We start from the raw sequence: 18,822 nt of genomic DNA on the forward strand, positions 1-18,822 counted from the left end.
TCTCTCTCTCCAACTCTCTATTCCTCTCGGCCTCTATTTACAATCTTTTCTGTGGTTATTTTTGTAGTGTGCCTATTGCTGTGGTCTTGCCTTTCTTTTTCAGAGAACCATTTTCAGTGAATTACCTTTTTCTCTCTCTCTCTCTCTCTGTCTCTCTCACTTTCCTCTGAGAGGCTTGTTTCTCAGATTAATGTCTGTTTGCAAACCCCAAGTTGACCTTTGCTAACAGCCTCAGACCTTTGTAAAAGACCATCTCACAGTCAGTGGCTGTTTGAATTCAATCCTGTTTGATTTGAGTTGTTTTCATGTGATCCATTAAACCGAGTTCAGGGGGTTCACAGAGACACAGATGTATTTTAGTCTCCCTCTGATTTTGGTCACAGTACTAAACAGGTACATAGAAGACAGTGATATCTTCTAAGGATGTTTGAAGTCTTCAAAACTGTCTCCAACTTTCTAATTTCTTCTCTTTTAACTAAAAGGAGGCTTTTTGCTGTTGTCGTGTGTCACGCCCAGACCTTAGAGATCCTTATTATTCTCTATGTTTGGTTAGGTCAGGGGGTGACTCGGGTGGGAAAGTCTATGTTTTTTATTTCTTTGTTTTTGGCCGAGTGTGGTTCCCAATCAGAGGCAGCTGTCTATCGTTGTCTCTGATTGGGGATCATATATAAGTTGTCATTTTCCTTTTGGGTTTTTGTGGGATCTTGTTTTCTGTTTAGTGTCCGTGCCTGACAGAACTGTGCGCTTTCGTTTTCGCCTTTTGGTATTTTGTTTAAGTGTTTTGTGAATAAAGGAATCATGAACACTTTCCACGCTGCGCTTTGGTCTACTTTTCCTACCACCAACGAGAGTCATTACATCGTGACTTGACTTTAACATTAATCTGAAGACTGTTGTTTATCTATTTAACCAACTATTTTTAATTGTTACCTGACTAAATTCATCATGTAACAATTAACTCATTAGGATCTGGGGCACCACGAGAGCAGTTCTTTAAAGAGTTACCATCTCCCGAATTAACCTGTTATGGCTAGGGGGCAGTATTTTCACGGCTGGATAAAAAACGTACCCGATTTAATCTGGTTACTACTCCTGCCCAGTAACTAGAATATGCATATAATTATTGGCTTTGGATAGAAAACACCCTAAAGTTTCTAAAACTGTTTGAATGGTGTCTGTGAGTATAACAGAACTCCTATGGCAGGCAAAAACCTGAGAAGATTTCATGCAGGAAGTGGCCTTTCTGACAAGGTGTCGTTCTTCTTGTCTCTGTTTATTGAAGAGTGAGGATCTTAGCTGTCCCGTGACACTTCCTACGGCTGCCATAGGTTCTCAGAAGGCGGTAAAAAGCTGAATCGTGGCTTTGCAGGCTCTGGCTGAAACAAAGTAGCGCGTTTGGGTAGTGGCTGGTTACAGTACTGTGAGACTCAGGCTCGTGCCCGCGTCGACCGAAAGCTTTGTTTTCTTTCCTCTGTTTAGCTAAATGGACATTCCCGGTCGGAATATTATCGCTTTTTTACGAGAAAAATGGCATAAAAATGGATTTTAAACAGCGGTTGACATGCTTCGAAGTACAGTAATGGAATATTTAGATTTTTTTTGTCACGAATTGCGCAATGCGCGCGACCCTTCTTTACCATTCGGATAGTGTCTGGGACGCACAAACAAAACGCCGCTATTCGGATATAACGATGGATTATTTTGGACCAAACAAACATTTGTTATTGAAGTAGCAGTCCTGGGTGTGCATTCTGACGAAGACAACAAAAGGTAATCAAACTTTTATAATAGTAAATCTGATATTGGTGAGTGCTAAACTTGCCGGGTGTCTAAATAGCTAGCCCGTGATGCCTGGGCTATGTACTTAGAATATTGCAAAATGTGCTTTCACCAAAAAGCTATTTTAAAATCGGACATATCGAGTGCATAGAGGAGTTCTGTATCTATAATTCTTAAAATAATTGTTATGCTTTTTGTGAACGTTTATCGTGAGTAATTTAGTAAATTGTTAGCAAATTCCCCGGAAGTTTGCGGGGGGTATGCTAGTTCTGAACGTCACATGCTAATGTGAAAAGCTGTTTTTTGATATAAATATGAACTTGATTGAACAAAACATGCATGTATTGTATAACATAATGTCCTAGGTGTGTCATCTGATGAAGATCATCAAAGGTTAGTGCTGCATTTAGCTGTCTTCAGGGTTTTTGTGACATTATATGCTAGCTTGAAAAATGGGTGGATGATTATTTCTGGCTTGGTACTCTGCTGACATAATCTAATGTTTTGCTATCGCTGTAAAGCCTTTTTGAAATCGGACAGTGTGGTTAGATAAAGGAGAGTCCTGTCTTTTAAATGCTGTGAAATAGTCATATGTTTGAAAAATTGAAGTTTTTGTATTTTTGAGGAATTTGTAATTCGCGCCACGCCTATCATTGGATATTGGAGCAGGTGTTCCGCTAGCGGAACGTCTAGATGTAAGAGGTTATTAAACTCTAAAAGGTCTTTACCGATCACATCTATAAACAGTCAACTTATTAATCATAACCTTGTATTATATCAACATTCTGAACAGTTGTAACCTCGCAACTGCAAAAACCTGGGCCTGACTTATGATTCAATACTACACAAATTGGTTTAATTATTTATTTTCTAGCTAATTAAATGGGAACACAGAATAAACACTTTGCACCGGTTATTGACTGGAGACGTAATACGCTGAAAACAGATCCCTAGCGGAATGTCAACAACATTTATGATTGTTAAAGAAGAGATGGAGAGGGAGAGAGAGAGGGACAGTGTCACATTCTGATCTGTTTCACGTGTCTTTGTGCTTGTCTCCACCCCCCACCAGGTGTCTCCTATTTCCCCCCATTATCCCCTGTGTATTTATACCTGTATTTATACCTGTTGCCAGTTCGTCTTGTCCCACCAAGTCCTACCAGTGTTTCCTGTGCTCTAGTTTTGTTTTTCCTAGACTTCCCAGTTCTGTTTCTGATTTGGATTCTGACTCTTTGCCTGCCTTGACTTCCATTGTGCCTGCGCAATGTACTATAATAAACTCTGAGACTCGTACTCTCCACCTCCTGTGTCTGCATCTGGGTCTTAGCCTGAGCCGTGATAGAGCACCGGTGTATGCGGAAGTGCGCACAATCTCGCCCATGCGCACGAACAGTCCGGTGCGAGTGATCCCAGCCCCTCGCAAGTGCCGTGCTAGAGTGGGCATCCAGCCGGGTAGGAGTATGCCTGCACAGCATATCTGGCCACCAGTGCGCCTCCTAGGCCCAGGCTACCCTACGCCTGCTCTACGCACGGGAGCCATCAGGCCTCTGCACAGCCCAGTTCGCCCTGTGCCAGCACTCCGCTCGTGCAGGGCTACTGTTACCATCCAGCCAGGACGGGTTGTACAGGCGGTGCGCTCCAGACCGTCGGTGCTTACTCATGACCCAGTGTATCCAGTTCTCGCTCCTCGCACTAGCCTTGAGATGCGTGTTTCCAGTCTGGCGCCTCCAAAGCCAGCACCACGCACCAGGCCTCTAGTGCGTCAGCCCAGTCCAGAACGTCCTGTTCCCGCTCCTCGCACTAGCCTTGGGGTGCGTGTCTCCAGTCTGGTACCTCCAGGACCAGCCCGACGCACCAGGCCTCCAGTGCGTCAGCCCAGTCCAGTTCGTCCTGCTCCTGTTCCTCGCACTAGCCCTGTGGTGCGTGTCCCTAGTCTGGCGCCTCCAAAGCCAGCCCCACGCATCAGGCCGTCAGTGCGCAGTCCCCATTCAGAGCTTCCGGTGACAGTTCCCCGTCCAGAGCTTCCAGTGACAGTTCCCCGTCCAGAGCTTCCGGCGACAGTGCCCGTCCAGAGCTTCCGGCGACAGTGCCCTGTCTAGAGATGGCCCACAGTTCGGAGCCAGCAGAGACGGCCCACAGTCCGGAGCCAGAAGAGACGGCCCACAGTCCGGAGCCAGCAGAGACGGCCCACAGTCCGGAGCCAGCAGAGACGGCCCACAGTCCGGAGCCAGCAGAGACGGTCCACAGTCCGGAGCCAGCAGAGACGGCCCACAGTCCGGAGCCAGCAGAGACGGCCCACAGTCCGGAGCCAGCAGAGACGGCCCACAGTCCGGAGCCAGCAGAGACGGCCCACAGTCCGGAGCTCCCAGTGTCGCCCTCCAGTCCGGAGCTCCCAGAGTCGCCCTCCAGTCCGGAGCTCCCAGAGTCGCCCTCCAGTCCGGAGCTCCCAGAGTCGCCCTCCAGTCCGGAGCTCCTAGAGTCGCCCTCCAGTCCGAGGTCTCCAGCGACGCGCATCAGCCCGAGGTCTCCAGCGACACGCATCAGCCCGAGGTCTCCAGCGATGTGCATCAGCCCGAGGTCTCCAGCGACGCGCCTCGGCCCGAGGTCTTCAGCGATGCGCCTTAGTCCAGGGACTTCGGGAGGGGTAAATAATAATAAGCAGTTAGCGGGGTGGACAGGTTAGGTTGGGAAGTAAGGCCGGAGCCTGAGCCACCTCCGTAGTAGGAGGATGGGGGGGGTGTAGCACAAGAACCGTCGGTGACGGTGGCCACCCTCCCTTCCCTCCCTTTAGTTAGGGGATTATTTTTGTGTTGGGTTTATTTTTGTGTTTTTTTGTTGTTGTTTAAGGTGCATCCGGGGTCTGCACCTTTGGGGGGGTACTGTCATGTCCTGACCAGTAAAGGGGCTGTTTGTTATTGTAGTTTGGTCAGGGCGTGACAGGGGGTGTTTGTTTAGGGTGTTTCGGGGTTTTGGGGGTTATGTTCTATCTTAGTGTATTTCTATGTTATTTCTAGTTGGTCTATTTCTATGTGGTGTTTATTGGGTTGACCTTCAATTGGAGGCAGCTGCTTCTCATTGCCTCTGATTGAAGGTCCTATTTATAGGGGTGTTTGTTCTATGGGGGTGTGTGGGTAGTTATTCCTGGTTTAGTGTTTGTTGCACCTGACGGGACTGTTTGGAGTTGTTTGTTTTTGTATACGTGTTTATTTTGTTTTTCCTTCTTCAAATTTAAAAAGAAGATGAGTATACATTTTCCCGTTGCATTTTGGTCCACTCCTTACGACAATCGTGACAGTCTAACTGAAGTTATTCATTGAAAACCTGATCTGACCTATTTGGATTATCGTGGACGGTCCTGACACTGTCCAACTAACTCACACAACCCAGACAGAAAAGCCACTGCCTTGGTGCCTCCATTTTGAAGCTGAAGTAAACGAAGTAGATGAGAACTGATGCAGACTCTCCAAAAGCAAGTCAAAACATCCTCAAAGAAAGACAAATCACCCCCTAACACTCAGAGACTTCTACAAGACTTTCCATTATGTTCAATGGCCTAATCTCATCAATCATTTCTAAGCCTGTATAGATACATCACATTCACTAAAGTATTTATATGGTTCATTGGTCTGTTATTACTGGGTACATTACAATTCAAAAGTAGGCCGCAACCGGCCCAAAGTCAGGGCCTACTAGATTTCATCACATCATCAAAATACATAATTACAGTTGGCATGATGCATTTAGCTTCATATGATGCAAAACGCAGCATCATATGATTCAACATTGTAACGATGTGTGCTGTGTAACGATGCGTCGCAAAGCAAGTTCAGGGAGTAAGTGTTTTAATAAATAAACACAACATAATAAAAACACGAACAACGCACAGACATGAAACAGAAAGAGAAACAATGACACCTGGGGAAGGAACCAAAGGGAGTGACATATAGGGCAGGTAAGCAAGGAGGTGATGGAGTCCAGGTGAGTCTGATGATGCGCAGGTGCGCGTAACGATGGTGACAAGTGTGCACCATAACGAGCAGGCTGGTGACCTAGAGGCCGGAGAGGGAGCACATGTGACATTACCCCCTGCCCGACTTGCGGCTCCAGCCGCAGGACACTGACCAAATTGACAATCCCGGGGATCAGGAGCGGACCGGTCAACTCTGCTGAGGTGCGGAAAACCTGTCAGTCTCAGCATGGCGACCAAGAGCACCAGAGATAGAGCATACATGACGGTACCCCCTCCCCGGCGCGTTCGGCTCCAGACGCAGGACGTTAACCAAAGGGACGATCCCGGGGATCCGGAGCGGACCGCTCGCTTCTGCTGAAGCGTACAAACCGGACTAACCGGCTGAGGCGTGAGAGCCTGATGAGCCGGCTGAGACCTCCCCGGTTGCCTCGGTCGAGGAACAGGAACCTGTTCACCCGCTGAGGCATGAGAGCCTATCGAGCCAGCTGATGCATGGGAGCCTAATGATCCCGTTGAGGTATGGAAACCCGTTGAGCCAGTTGAGGCAGGGGAACCAGACAAACTGGCTGAGGCCTCCCAGGTAGCTCCGGTTCGGACACCCGGACCAGACATCACCTCCACAAAATAATTTAAATCACCCCCTGATGCTTCTCTTTGGTGAGGCGTCATTCTGTAACAATGTGTGCTGAGAGTTGGGAAGCAAGTTCAGGGAGTGAGTGTTTTAAAACTTCTTTGGGATAGGGGGTGGTATTTTGACGTCAGGATGAAAAGCGTGCCCAAAGTAAATTGCCTGCTACTCAGGCCCAGAAGCTAGGATATGCATATAATTGGTAGATTTGGATAGAAAACACTCTAAAGTTTCTATAACCGTTGAAATAATGTCTGTGAGTATAACAGAACTGACATGGCAGGCGAAACCCCGAGGACAAACCATCAACAACAAAAAACATTCAGCATACCACTGATTTCAATGCCTGGCACTTTTATAATAGGGTGAAATCGTCCCCGATTGCAGTTCCTAGGGCTTCCACTAGATGTCAACAGCCTTTAGAAAGAGTTTTAGGCTGGTTTTTGGAAAAATTAGGGAGAAGTTGTAGTTTTTCTAAGTGGCTCCCATTTTGGCTGTTGTTTCCAAGCGCATGGCCGAGACAGCGCGTTCTTTTTGTTTATCTCCGGTAAAGACAATAACGATTCTCCGTCTTAAATATTATTGATTATTTGCGTATTAGGGTACCTAAGGACTGATTATAAACGTTGATTGACTTGTTTGGATAAGTTTATTGGTAACGTTTGGGATTCATTTTGTATGCATTTTGAAAGAGGGAAACCGAGTGGATTATTGACTGAAGCGCCCCAGTTAAACTGAGTTTTTATGGATAGAAAAAAATGACTTTATTGAACAAAAGGACCATTTGTAATGTAACTGGGACATTTTGGAGTGCCAACAGAAGAAGATCTTCAAAGGTAAGGTATATATTATATCGCTATTTCTGACTTTCGTGTCGCAACTCCCTGGTTGAAAATGATTTGTTATGCATTTGTGTGCTGGACACTGTCCTCAGATAATCGCATGGTTTGCTTTCGCCGTAAAGCCTTTTTGAAATCTGACACCTTGGCTGGATTAACAACAAGTTAAGCTATATTTTGTTGTATTGCACTTGTGATTTCTTGAAAGTTTAATATTTATAGTAATTTAATTAGAATTTTGAGCTCTGCAATTTCACTGGATGTTGGCCAGGTGGGCCAACATCCACGCTAATGTCCCACCTATCCCAAATAACTTTTAACAAATAAACACAACATAATACAAAATAAGAAACACGAACAATGCACAGACACGCCACAGGAACAGAAACAATAACGCCTGGGGAAGGAACCAAAGGGAGTGACATATATAGGGCAGGTAATCAAGGAGGTGATGGAGTCCAGGTGAGTCTAATGACACGCAAGTGCTTGTAACGATGGTGACAGGTGTGCGCCATAATGAGCAGCCTGGTGACCTAGAGGCCGGAGAGGTAGCACACATGACAAAAATGCATCCTACTAGCTGTATTTATGTATTTTTAAAGTTATATATCTTGAAAACTTGACTGCTGTCATGCAAAACATTTTGGGACTAAATCAACAATGGACTAATAAAACAAATGCCAAAATATAGTTTTTGGCTGGAGTTTTCCTTTAAGTCAAATCTGACAAAGCTCTTATTTAACTTGCCAAACGTCTCATTGTCTCAAACAGCGAGTCTTTTCAGGGTTGAGTAGCCTCGCTGTCACCCTATTCCCTATGTAGTCCACTACCTCTGACCAGGGCCCATAGGGCACTATATAGGGAATAGTTCCATGTGAGAAGCAGCCATGGATGTGACGTCAGATTCATATGCTGTAGGAAGCCAATTAACAGCTGAATCAATCATTGAGAGACGGGCCGGAATAAGATGCTGTAGCGTTCACAGTCGGACCCAGTGCCGCTCAGAATAGAGTGGCTAAAACGGTCATGTTTCCCTGCTCTGCGTGATTTTAATGGATCTACTGTACCTCTTGTCAATTGAATATTGAAAGTAACACTGCCTTGATCGGCTGTATAGCTTAACAATGCTGCTTGAGGAAGACTTATTGAGTTGAAACGTTGCAGTTATGCGTCCTGATGTATTGTAATGTGTAGGCTGATATGCTCCTACCTACATGTGTTTATCACTTGTAAATCGTCTCTCTAAAGGTTTTGCAACGTATTGGCCGCCTAGTTGTATTCTTTTCTGCGTCTGTATAGCAGCCATTCAATAAAAATATTATATTTCCTTCTATGTCTGTGGTCTTGCCCAGCTGTGCCTTAATGCGCTTCAGGAGGTTGGTCTTCCCTCATACAGGAACATGCATAGATATAGTACAGTATGCCTGTTGCTAGGTGATGAGTAACCTTGTTTGAGATATACAAAAGTCAACAAGGTGATGAGTAACCTTGTTTAAGATATACAAAAGTCAACAAGGTGATGAGTAACCTTGTTTAAGATATACAAAAGTCAACTATCACCCCTGGACCAGGAGCTAGCTTTTCAGTCAAGTGGTTGGTGTGACTAACAACCAGGGCTCAACACCAGCACTTGGATAGAGAATACATGCATGTACCCAATGTATAGAGAACCATAACAACTAGTGTCAGGACCCTGAGCATTTAACGAGCTTCACAGAGTTACTTCTACCTACTGTACTGCATTGTACTAGTAGTGGTGTCATCAAATCAAAGTTTATTTGTCATGTGCTCCAAATACAACAGGTGTAGACCTTAAAGTGAAATGCTTACTTACAAGCCCTTAACCAACAGTGCATTTTTTGTCAATATACTGTATACATGTGTATCCAACCAGCTGAGGCTATTGTATGAACTGCATCACACTATTCAATAGATAGGTGTCTGAGGTTGTGTGTACTACAGCGGAAAGAGATGTACATTAAAGTTAGTGTCCATACCTTGGCAGCCATGACCATGGAGGAGCCTCCTCGGATGCCCAGGATGGGGATGTGTGTCTGGGCAGAGATGAAGTCCAGGATCTGGGCGATGGCCTCCTGGTCCGTGTCGTCCCCGAACACCACCCCCTGCAGCCAGGTGTTGGTCATCAGGGTGCAGATGCGGTTGATGATACTCTTGGGGTCCGTGTCGTTCATGGTCTCCAGTTGGACTTTGGTAGGGTGGGGTACATGGAGGAACTCCTCTTTCTCTACGTAGGTGGACGACACCTCGCTAGAGTTGCCCACCAGGATGACGGCGATGCTGAGAGAGGAGGCCACTTTGGGAGGTAAGGGGGGGCGCAGGCGGCCGGGCAGGGGATACTGGGGGGTAGTAAGGGGGGTAGTGAGGGGGGATGAGGTTTGTGCCCCTCTGGCCTCCTTTCTCGCCTCCTGCTCCTCCCGTCCCGTGTGCACCTCCTGGTGCTCCTCCGCCCTGACCAGCTCCACCCCTCCCAGGTGACCGCGCCGACTCGCAGATGGGCAGAAGGAATAGGAAGAGGAGGAGGAGAGAGAGGGAGAGAGGGAGGGAGAGGGAGGGAAGGGCCAACCGAGGGTGCTGATGAGGGGAAGAAGTGTGTTCGGGAGGAGGAGGGGGGGAAGGAGGAGGTGACGCGCCTGTCCTGGAGTGGGGAGGGGGAGAGGAGGCTGACAAGCATCGTGGAGGAGTGTAAATGTAGTACCTGGAGGGAGGGAAGGAGGGAGGTAGGGAGGGAGGGGGAGAGAGAGAGAGAGAGGATTAATATCATGTACAGTAAATATAATAATACCAGCAGGAGATGGGACTGAAAAGAGGTACTGTATCATAATAATACCCTGACTGCTACAACCGCACACAAAGAAAACAGGATCAAATGACGCACATAGAGTATTGTTCACATGCTGAAATCGTATAAATTGAGATAAAATGTCTAGTGACGCTCAACAATGCTTAATCCACCACTCTATTCTAGTGATTTCCTCAGAGGGACCTTGTGGCAGACATCAAAGACAGTTTGGTGTGTGTGTGTGTGTGTGTGTGTGTGTGTGTGTGTGTTTTTTTGTGTGTGTGTGTGTGTGTGTGTGTGTGTGTGTGTGTGTGTGTGTGTGTGTGTGTGTGTGTGTGTGTGTGTGTGTGTGCGTGTGCGTGTGCGTGCGGTGAGGAGACCGACAGCGCCGGGTGTGTTTTGACAGATTGACGGGTTCTGAGCTTCATGGACTGGCTGCCAGGTTAAGTGACCATCAGACACTCACAGACTGAGACTGATGCTTATTCTCTCCCCTGCACTCTCTAGCTCTCTCCATCTCTCCTTCTGTCTCTCTCTTCCTATCTCTCTCTCCCTCTTTCTATCTATCTCTCTATCTTTCTATTTTTCTCTTTTCCTTTGAGCAGTAACTGCCTCTCATTGCCATTAACCCCTCTTCCCACCAGTCTTAGTCCCTCCCTCCCTCCCATCCCCCTTTAGCCTTTTTGAAGTCAATTGCAGACCTATTATTTCCTGCTCCTTTTATTAACAGCAATGCAGAGAGAAATAGGGAGAGAGAGAATAGAAAGAGAGGAGAAGAAGAGAGGGAGGGGACAGTCAGGGAGAAACACAATTATTCATAGCTTGATGTGAAACATTTGGTTTCTGACTGTGTGTGTGTGTGTGTGTGTGTGTGTGTGTGTGTGTGTGTGTGTGTGTGTGTGTGTGTGTGTGTGTGTGTGTGTGTGTGTGTGTGTGTGTGTGTGTGTGTGTGTGTGTGTGTGTGTGTGTGTGTGTGTGTGTGTGTGCGTGCGTGCGTGCGTGTGTGTATGGGAGGAAGTCAAATGACAACGACAGCACATTTTCGTTCATATTGAGATAGAAATGGGAATCCTTAATGTAGCTATACTTTAATGCTTTTTAAGAGGCAGAGGGAGAGAGAAGGAGAGAAAAACAAAGAGAGAGAAAGAGAGATAGGGACAGGGAGACAAAGAGATATAGAGACAGAGAGAGGGACATTCAAAGGGGGGCACGGGGCATGAGGGGCACAAAATATATATATTTTTTTTCACAGCACCTTTTATGATCTTTCATTTATGAAGCCTCCTGTGTGTGCTGGAGTTGATCTAGGCATGATCACATGAGAGGAACCCTAAACTACAGAAGAGAGAGATGAGAGTGAAAACAGGGAGAAAACAACTAGGGAGAAGTAAGGGAGTAGAAAGCAGAGAAAGGAGGAATGAACATGGAGAGAGAGAGAGAGAGAGGAGAAAAACAGGGGAGAAAGGGAGGAGAGAGAACACAGAGAAATGGGGAGAGAAATAGGCAAAGAGATATCAAAGAGGCCAGGGGGAGAGCAAAGCAGAGGGGTGAAGGGAGAAGTAGCAGAGGAAAAGGGGGTAGCTAATGTAGTCTGTTACTACAAATGTCCCATCTAAAAGCGTAATTAGTGGAGGTTTGTCAGACCTAATTGCAGGTACACATGCTAATTGTAAACGGGCTCAACCCTCAGTGAGGTTGGACACTGCTGGGAGGAGAGGAGAGGGGGAGGATGAGGAAGAGAGTGGGAGGAAAGCAGAAAGAGGAGAGGGGGAGGAGGAAGAGGAGGGGGAGGCGAGTGGGATGAGAGCAGAGAGAGGAGAGGAGGAGGAAGAAGAGAGTGGGAGGAAAGCAGAGAGAGGAGAGAGAGGAGGAGGAGAGTGGGATGAAAGCAGAGAGAGGAGAGGGGGAGGAAGAAGAGAGTGGGATGAAAGCAGAGAGAGGAGAGAGAGGAGGAGGAGAGTGGGATGAAAGCAGAGAGAGGAGAGGGGGAGGAGGAGAGTGGGATGAAAGCAGAGAGAGGAGAGGGGGAGGAGGAGATTGGGATGAAAGCAGAGAGAGGAGAGGAGGAGGAGGAGAGTGGAATGAAAGCAGAGAGAGGAGAGGAGGAGGAGAGTGGGATGAAAGCAGAGAGAGGAGAGGGGAGGAGGAAGAGAGTGGGATGAAAGCAGAGGGGGAGGAGGAAGAGAGTGGGATGAAAGCACAGAGAGAGGAGGAGGAAGAGAGTGGGATGAAAGCAGAGAGAGGAGGAGGAGAGTGGGATGAAAGCAGAGAGGGGAGGAGGAGAGTGGGATGAAAGCAGAGAGGGGAGGAGGAAGAGAGTGGGATGAAAGCAGAGAGGGGAGGAGGAAGAGAGTGGGATGAAAGCAGAGAGAGGAGAGGAGGAGGAGGAAGAGAGTGGGAGGAACGTAGAGAGTGGTGAGGAAGAGGAGGAGGAGAGTGGGATGAAAGCAGTGAGAGGAGGAGGAGGAAGAGGAAGAGAGTGGGAGGAACGTAGAGAGAGGTGAGGAAGAGGAGCAAGAGAGTGGGAGTAAAGCAGAGAGAGGAGGGGAGGGAAAATGGAGGTATACACAACACAGATGGAGGTGGTTGGAGGAAGAAGAACAGCAGCAACAAGAAGAAATCCAGCGAGGGGGAGGAGGATGGGTGCTGTGAAGATGGAGGGATGAAAAGAAAGACATTTTTAGGATGATAAAAGAAGAGCTGAAGATGAAGGAAGAAGAAGAAAGAGTGATGAAGGAAGGATGGTTGAAGCACACAATGAGAAGGAAGGTTAGAAAAGATGGCCAGAGAGAGAAGTCGGAGAGGAAAGTATGGGAGAAAAGAGTGAGATAGTGAGAATGACAGAGACAGAGGCAGGGCAAGGATGAAGAAAGGGGGAGAGAGAGAGGGAGAGAGAGAGAGAGAGAGAGTCAGAGAGGGAGAGAGAGAGACAGAGAGAGTTTCCATGGCAACAATTCAAATATGCCTCCATGCAGCACCCTGATGGACAAGGAGATACACATAATGTTCGCTTCGTACGCTGATACACACACACTATACACACACACACACTGATACACACACACTATACACACACACACACTGATACACACACACTATACACACACACACTGATACACACACACTATACACACACACACACTGATACACACACACTATACACACACACACTGATACACACACACTATACACACACACACACTATACACACACACACTGATACACACACACTATACACACACACACACACTGATACACACACACTATACACACACACACACTGATACACACACACTATACACACACACACTGATACACACACTATACACTATACACACTATACACACACTGATACACATGCACTATACACACACACACACACACACACACACTGATACACACACACTATACACACACACACTGATACACACACTATACACACACACACACTGATACACACACACTATACACACACACACACTGATACACACACACACACACTGATACACACACACTATACACACACACACACACACACACTGATACACACACACACTATACACACACACACTGATACACACACACACTGATACACACACACTGATACACACACACTATACACACACACACTGATACACACACACACACACTGATACACACACACACACTATACACACTTACACACTGATACACACAGCGTTCAAATACATGTGTATTTTATCATTAGTCACATAAATACTTATTTTTTGTGTATTTTAGTATTTTTAAATAATGTGGCCAGAATCAACTACTTACTGTATATTGGAAGTATTTGAAAGTATTCCCAATTAACTACTTTAAGTACTTTAAATACTTTAAATACGTATTTCAAATAATATACATAATATACATGCTAATATCTTCCAAGTGTATTTCCAAATGCATTCCAATATTCAACTACAGTACTTGTCTTTTCAAATACAAAATATCTGAATACTTACTTCAAAATGTATGTGAAAGTAATTGAGATATTTGAAATAGTATTTTAACCCAGGTCTACACACACACACACACACACACACACACACACACACACACACACACACACACACACACACACACACACACACACACACACACACACACACAAAGAAAATTGCACACTGTTGGACACAAACACAAATGTTCAAGATACCCCCCCACACACACACACACAACCCAGAAGTAGACCAATATGTACTAGTGTTATTCTAGGAATGTGTTGAGAGAGAAGAGGAGAGGAGTAGGTGGTCCGTGTTACTGTGTGTCATGGTCAATGGAGCATTTGGCCTCCCCAGCCTAATTACTGAGAGAGCAATAAACCCCAGTATAACACACACACACATACACAGACAAAATTGACTTGACACTAGCGGAGAGAGATGAACCTGAACCTACCTGACCTTAAAACTAAGCGCTATAAAAAGGCTGAAGGGTGAAAACAACAACAACACACACACACACACACACACACACACACACACACACACACACACACACACACACACACACACACACACACACACACACACACACACACACACAGAGCAACCAGTTTGACTAAGAGAGAACTACCCTGACATTTAGGGTAATCAGCCCTACACAAAAGCTCAACTGTCATTAATAACTCCAAATTAATTACAAGAAACGGAGAATGTCAAGAGCCATCCAACGCAATGGATCATTTGCTTTCCTCACTGACTGCAGACAAATCGAGACTGAGCATTTAAATATGCTGTCGTGTGTCCATTACATACTACTTTACACTGCAATTACAGTAACAGAGACATTAACGTGGAAGGAAAACTGTTGAAGTGGTTATTCCATCCGCATCCATTCCCACACAGAGGATTTAACACACACAGATACACACAGACACAGAAACACACGTACACACACAGACATACACACAGTAAGGCTTGTACACGCATGAACACAAAGGTACTCAGGTATTCGGTAGCATGTATTTAGTACACAGCATGGACAGGTCCAGTGATGCGTAGCTACACAGCAGCAGTCTCCACTACACACACACGTCTACACTGAGCCCCTCTGTAATTCAGCTCCCTGACTCTCTCCCCAATGAGACGGCACACACTCATGAGCGCCAACACACACACACACACACACAAAGATAGAGAGAGAGAGACACATGTTTCATTGGGCGTGTAGTCACAGAACTGGCCCGTGTCAATAAGACTAGCGCCCGCGGCGTTTGCTCAGACTCGCCTGTTACTGTCATCACACTTAACATTTACAAAGAGCATTGATCGAGGAACTCACCCCGCCTCAAACAGCCCAAACGGCCAGAAGAATTACCAGGACCCCACCCCCCCTCGTCTCTCCCCCACTCTCCCATGTGCCAATAGACGTTCTTTGTGATCAGTCAAGACATTCAACCCCTATTGGGTGTTTGTGCTCTCTGTGCTCAGGCCCCACCGGTCTCTTGTTCACACTGTAATGAGTGTGTTTGTGTGTGTGTGTGTGTGTGCGATGTGTGTGTGTGTGTGTGTGTGTGTGCATGCATGTGTGTGTGTGAATGGTGGTTAGATAGAGACAGTGTTGTGTAAGGTATGTTAAATACACGCTGCTTGTCCTGAATACTGGGGGATTAGGAGTTTGAATGTTGCAGTCTCTGGAGCTCTAAGCAGCTTCAGGAAGGAAGGAGGGCTAGCTGTTCCGCGGTGAATGCAACAGTCTCTTTATGCAATCAGAAACACATCCGTTTCCACAGTAACCAGAACACATACAGGAGCCATAGAACACATTAGCTGCAATCAGAAACACATCCGTTTCCACAGAAACCAGAACACACACAGGAGCCATAGAACACATTAGCTGCAAACACATCCGCGTGACGGTATAGACAGAAACCTTCCTGAAAGACATTGTATAAGTAGTCAAAACTGACATTTACACACAAACATCCCCAGAATCACGCAACATTTGAAAGACATTGAGGATGACATACTGAAAGCTGATACATTTCCCATCATGATTTACAGGTAGTAGCCAAGGAACACAACAGATATTTCTGAGAGCGTTACTCCTACACGATGCATTTTCTACATGCAAATGATTCAAAAGCACACGCATAATTCATAGGTATCTTTTTATGTAAATGGTTGGACATCAATGGCTCTTCACCAACATGCGGATGGGCAATGACATCCACTTCAGTCATTGTTCTCAGTGGCATCTTGATCTCTGGGTTCAAAGGTGCATCTCTTTATCTCTGCATGTCGCTATTGTGCTGTTGTAATGAGATAATCAGACTTCAAGCTGTTTTAATTAGCCTCATGCAGGAGCTTCGTCACATAGGTTATTATTCTTTTCAGTATTCTACAGTAATTCATTAATTCTATCCCACCAGGGGAAATGTCAGTTAATTCACTGATGTCACTGATGTCTTGCAATTTATTGTATTGCATGCTGATTCGGATTGTATTTCCATATTGTTGGACAGTCAAGGATTGGTTAGCGAGCGTCTTCTTATCCATATGTCTACAATTTGCGATTGTAAATGGTAGTAATTCATGTCCTTAGAGAAGGAGCAGCACACACATTATGAGAATAAATGGAATTTGCTTTAGCCTGACAGTAATGTTGAGTAGATGGTGATGTCCCTATTTAAATCACAGTCATGCAGCCGAATCCTCTGGATACTCAATGATTTTAATTAAAATTGAGAAATGGAAAGAGAGAGAGATGGAGGGAAGGAGAGGCAGAGAGAGAGAGAGAGTGTGAGAGAAATAGTAAAAGAGAGAGAGAGATGGTGAGTGAGTGAAAGCAGAGGCAGAGAGAGAGAGAGAAAGTGAAAGAGAGAGAGAGAGAGAGAGAGAGAAAGTGAAAGAGAGAAAGAGAAAGAGAGTGAGAGAGAGAGAGCGAGAAAGAGAGCGAGAGAGAGAGCGAGAGAGAGAGAGAAAGAGAAAGAGAAAGAGAAAGAGAGCGAGAGAGCGAGAGAGAGAGAGAGAGAGAGAGAGAGAGAGAGAGAGAGAGAGAGCGAGATAGAGATGGAAAGAGCGTTGGGAGCATCTGGGCATGAGGCAGTGAAGAAGGGAGACAGTTGGTTGAAATAGGGAGGCAGATACAGAGACGCAGAACATGAACAGTGGGAATAAGAGATGAGATAAAGGGGTAGAGGAAGTGACCATGTCTGGAGGAGACAGTCTCATCACCCTATTCATCCCCAGAAGTGGGGCCAAGTTGATGTAATCATCAGTATGAGCCACTTGAGCTAACAGTGGTGAGTAGTAGTCATCAATCTGTTGCTTCTCTATGGCCTAAAAAGGGAAGGAAAGTCACTATTTTACAGAAGAGGGTCTTAGGTGTTTGATTAAGTGTGCTTGAGCTCGGTCGAGAGGCTTTTCAATGTTAATTGTGCTTAAATGCCACAGACATGCATGCCTGCATACACACACACATTCCCAGCCTGAAACACACACACACAGCCCTAAAAAAACCTACTGATAGTAGGAGGGTTCCTCTATCCCCTGGGGTCTGCATTAGCTCATTGAAGCCATTTCTTCCATATCTCCAGGATTTGATTGACCATGCTCCTCTGGCTGCTCCTTACGGCAGCAGTACACAGCAGAGTAGAGGGGTCTCTATGTGGGCTGGAGCCTGGGGCCCGCTTCACAGTGACTGAACCACCACTGAACTAGAACTATAAAGCCTCTATGACCGGACCACCACTGGATTAGAACTATAAAGCCTCTATGACTGGACTACTACTGGATTAGAACTATAAAGCCTCTATGACTGGACCACCACTGGATTAGAACTATAAAGCCTCTATGACTGGACCACCACTGGATTAGAACTATAAAGCCTATATGACTGGACAACTAATGGATTAGAACTATAAAGCCTATATGACTGGACCACTAATGGATTAGAACTATAAAGCCTCTATGACTGGACCACTACTGGATTAGAACTATAAAGCCTATATGACTGGACTACTACTGGATTAGAACTATAAAGCCTCTATGACTGGACCACTACTGGATTAGAACTATAAAGCCTCTATGACTGGACCACTACTGGATTAGAACTATAAAGCTTATATGACTGGACCACTAATGGATTAGAACTATAAAGCCTATATGACTGGACCACTACTGGATTAGAACTATAAAGCCTCTATGACTGGACCATTACTGGATTAGAACTATAAAGCCTATATGACTGGACAACTAATGGATTAGAACTATAAAGCCTATATGACTGGACCACTAATGGATTAGAACTATAAAGCCTATATGACTGGACCACTACTGGATTAGAACTATAAAGCCTCTATGACTGGACCATTACTGGATTAGAACTATAAAGCTTATATGACTGGACCAGAACTATAAAGCCTATATGACTGGACCACTACTGGATAGCCATGTGGTTATATGTTCTATACAGTCTGGCATCCCTGTGTCATCACTCATTTCTATATTGCACCTATATATCTCTGTCTATGTATTCTCTGTTTGATAGCTAATGTTAACAGCCATGCAAAAAACAACACTTGATACAGATAACTTTTCCTCATTCAAACCCAGAGACAGACTGTACTACTTTTGTCTGGCAAGATGTCTTTCTGGCAAGTCGGAGGGATGGGGGGTGATTAATTTTAGCCTACCCCCTGAGGACACTAGTTATGACCTGCTTCCCCCCCACCACCCTCCCAGTCTCGTTACCCTCCAACCCCACCCAACCCCTCCCCACCTCAGTGGTCATGGGTAATTAATTAGCAAGCTGTTCCCAGCAGAGGGCCAAATGAAAGCAAGCT

General features: G+C 45.8%; 1 protein-coding gene across 1 annotated transcript in view; it reads right to left on the reverse strand.

The window, feature by feature from the left end:
- Positions 1-18,822, reverse strand: part of LOC106594786 (glutamate receptor ionotropic, NMDA 2B) — a 121,834-nt gene that overhangs the window by 84,801 nt on the left and 18,211 nt on the right. Inside the window, 1 exon segment of the mRNA XM_045707501.1 lies at positions 9,214-9,932. Coding sequence (XP_045563457.1) covers positions 9,214-9,932 — 719 coding nt within the window.

The sequence above is a fragment of the Salmo salar genome, chromosome ssa02, assembly GCF_905237065.1.
Source record: "Salmo salar chromosome ssa02, Ssal_v3.1, whole genome shotgun sequence".
NCBI classification, from domain to species: Eukaryota; Metazoa; Chordata; class Actinopteri; order Salmoniformes; family Salmonidae; genus Salmo; species Salmo salar.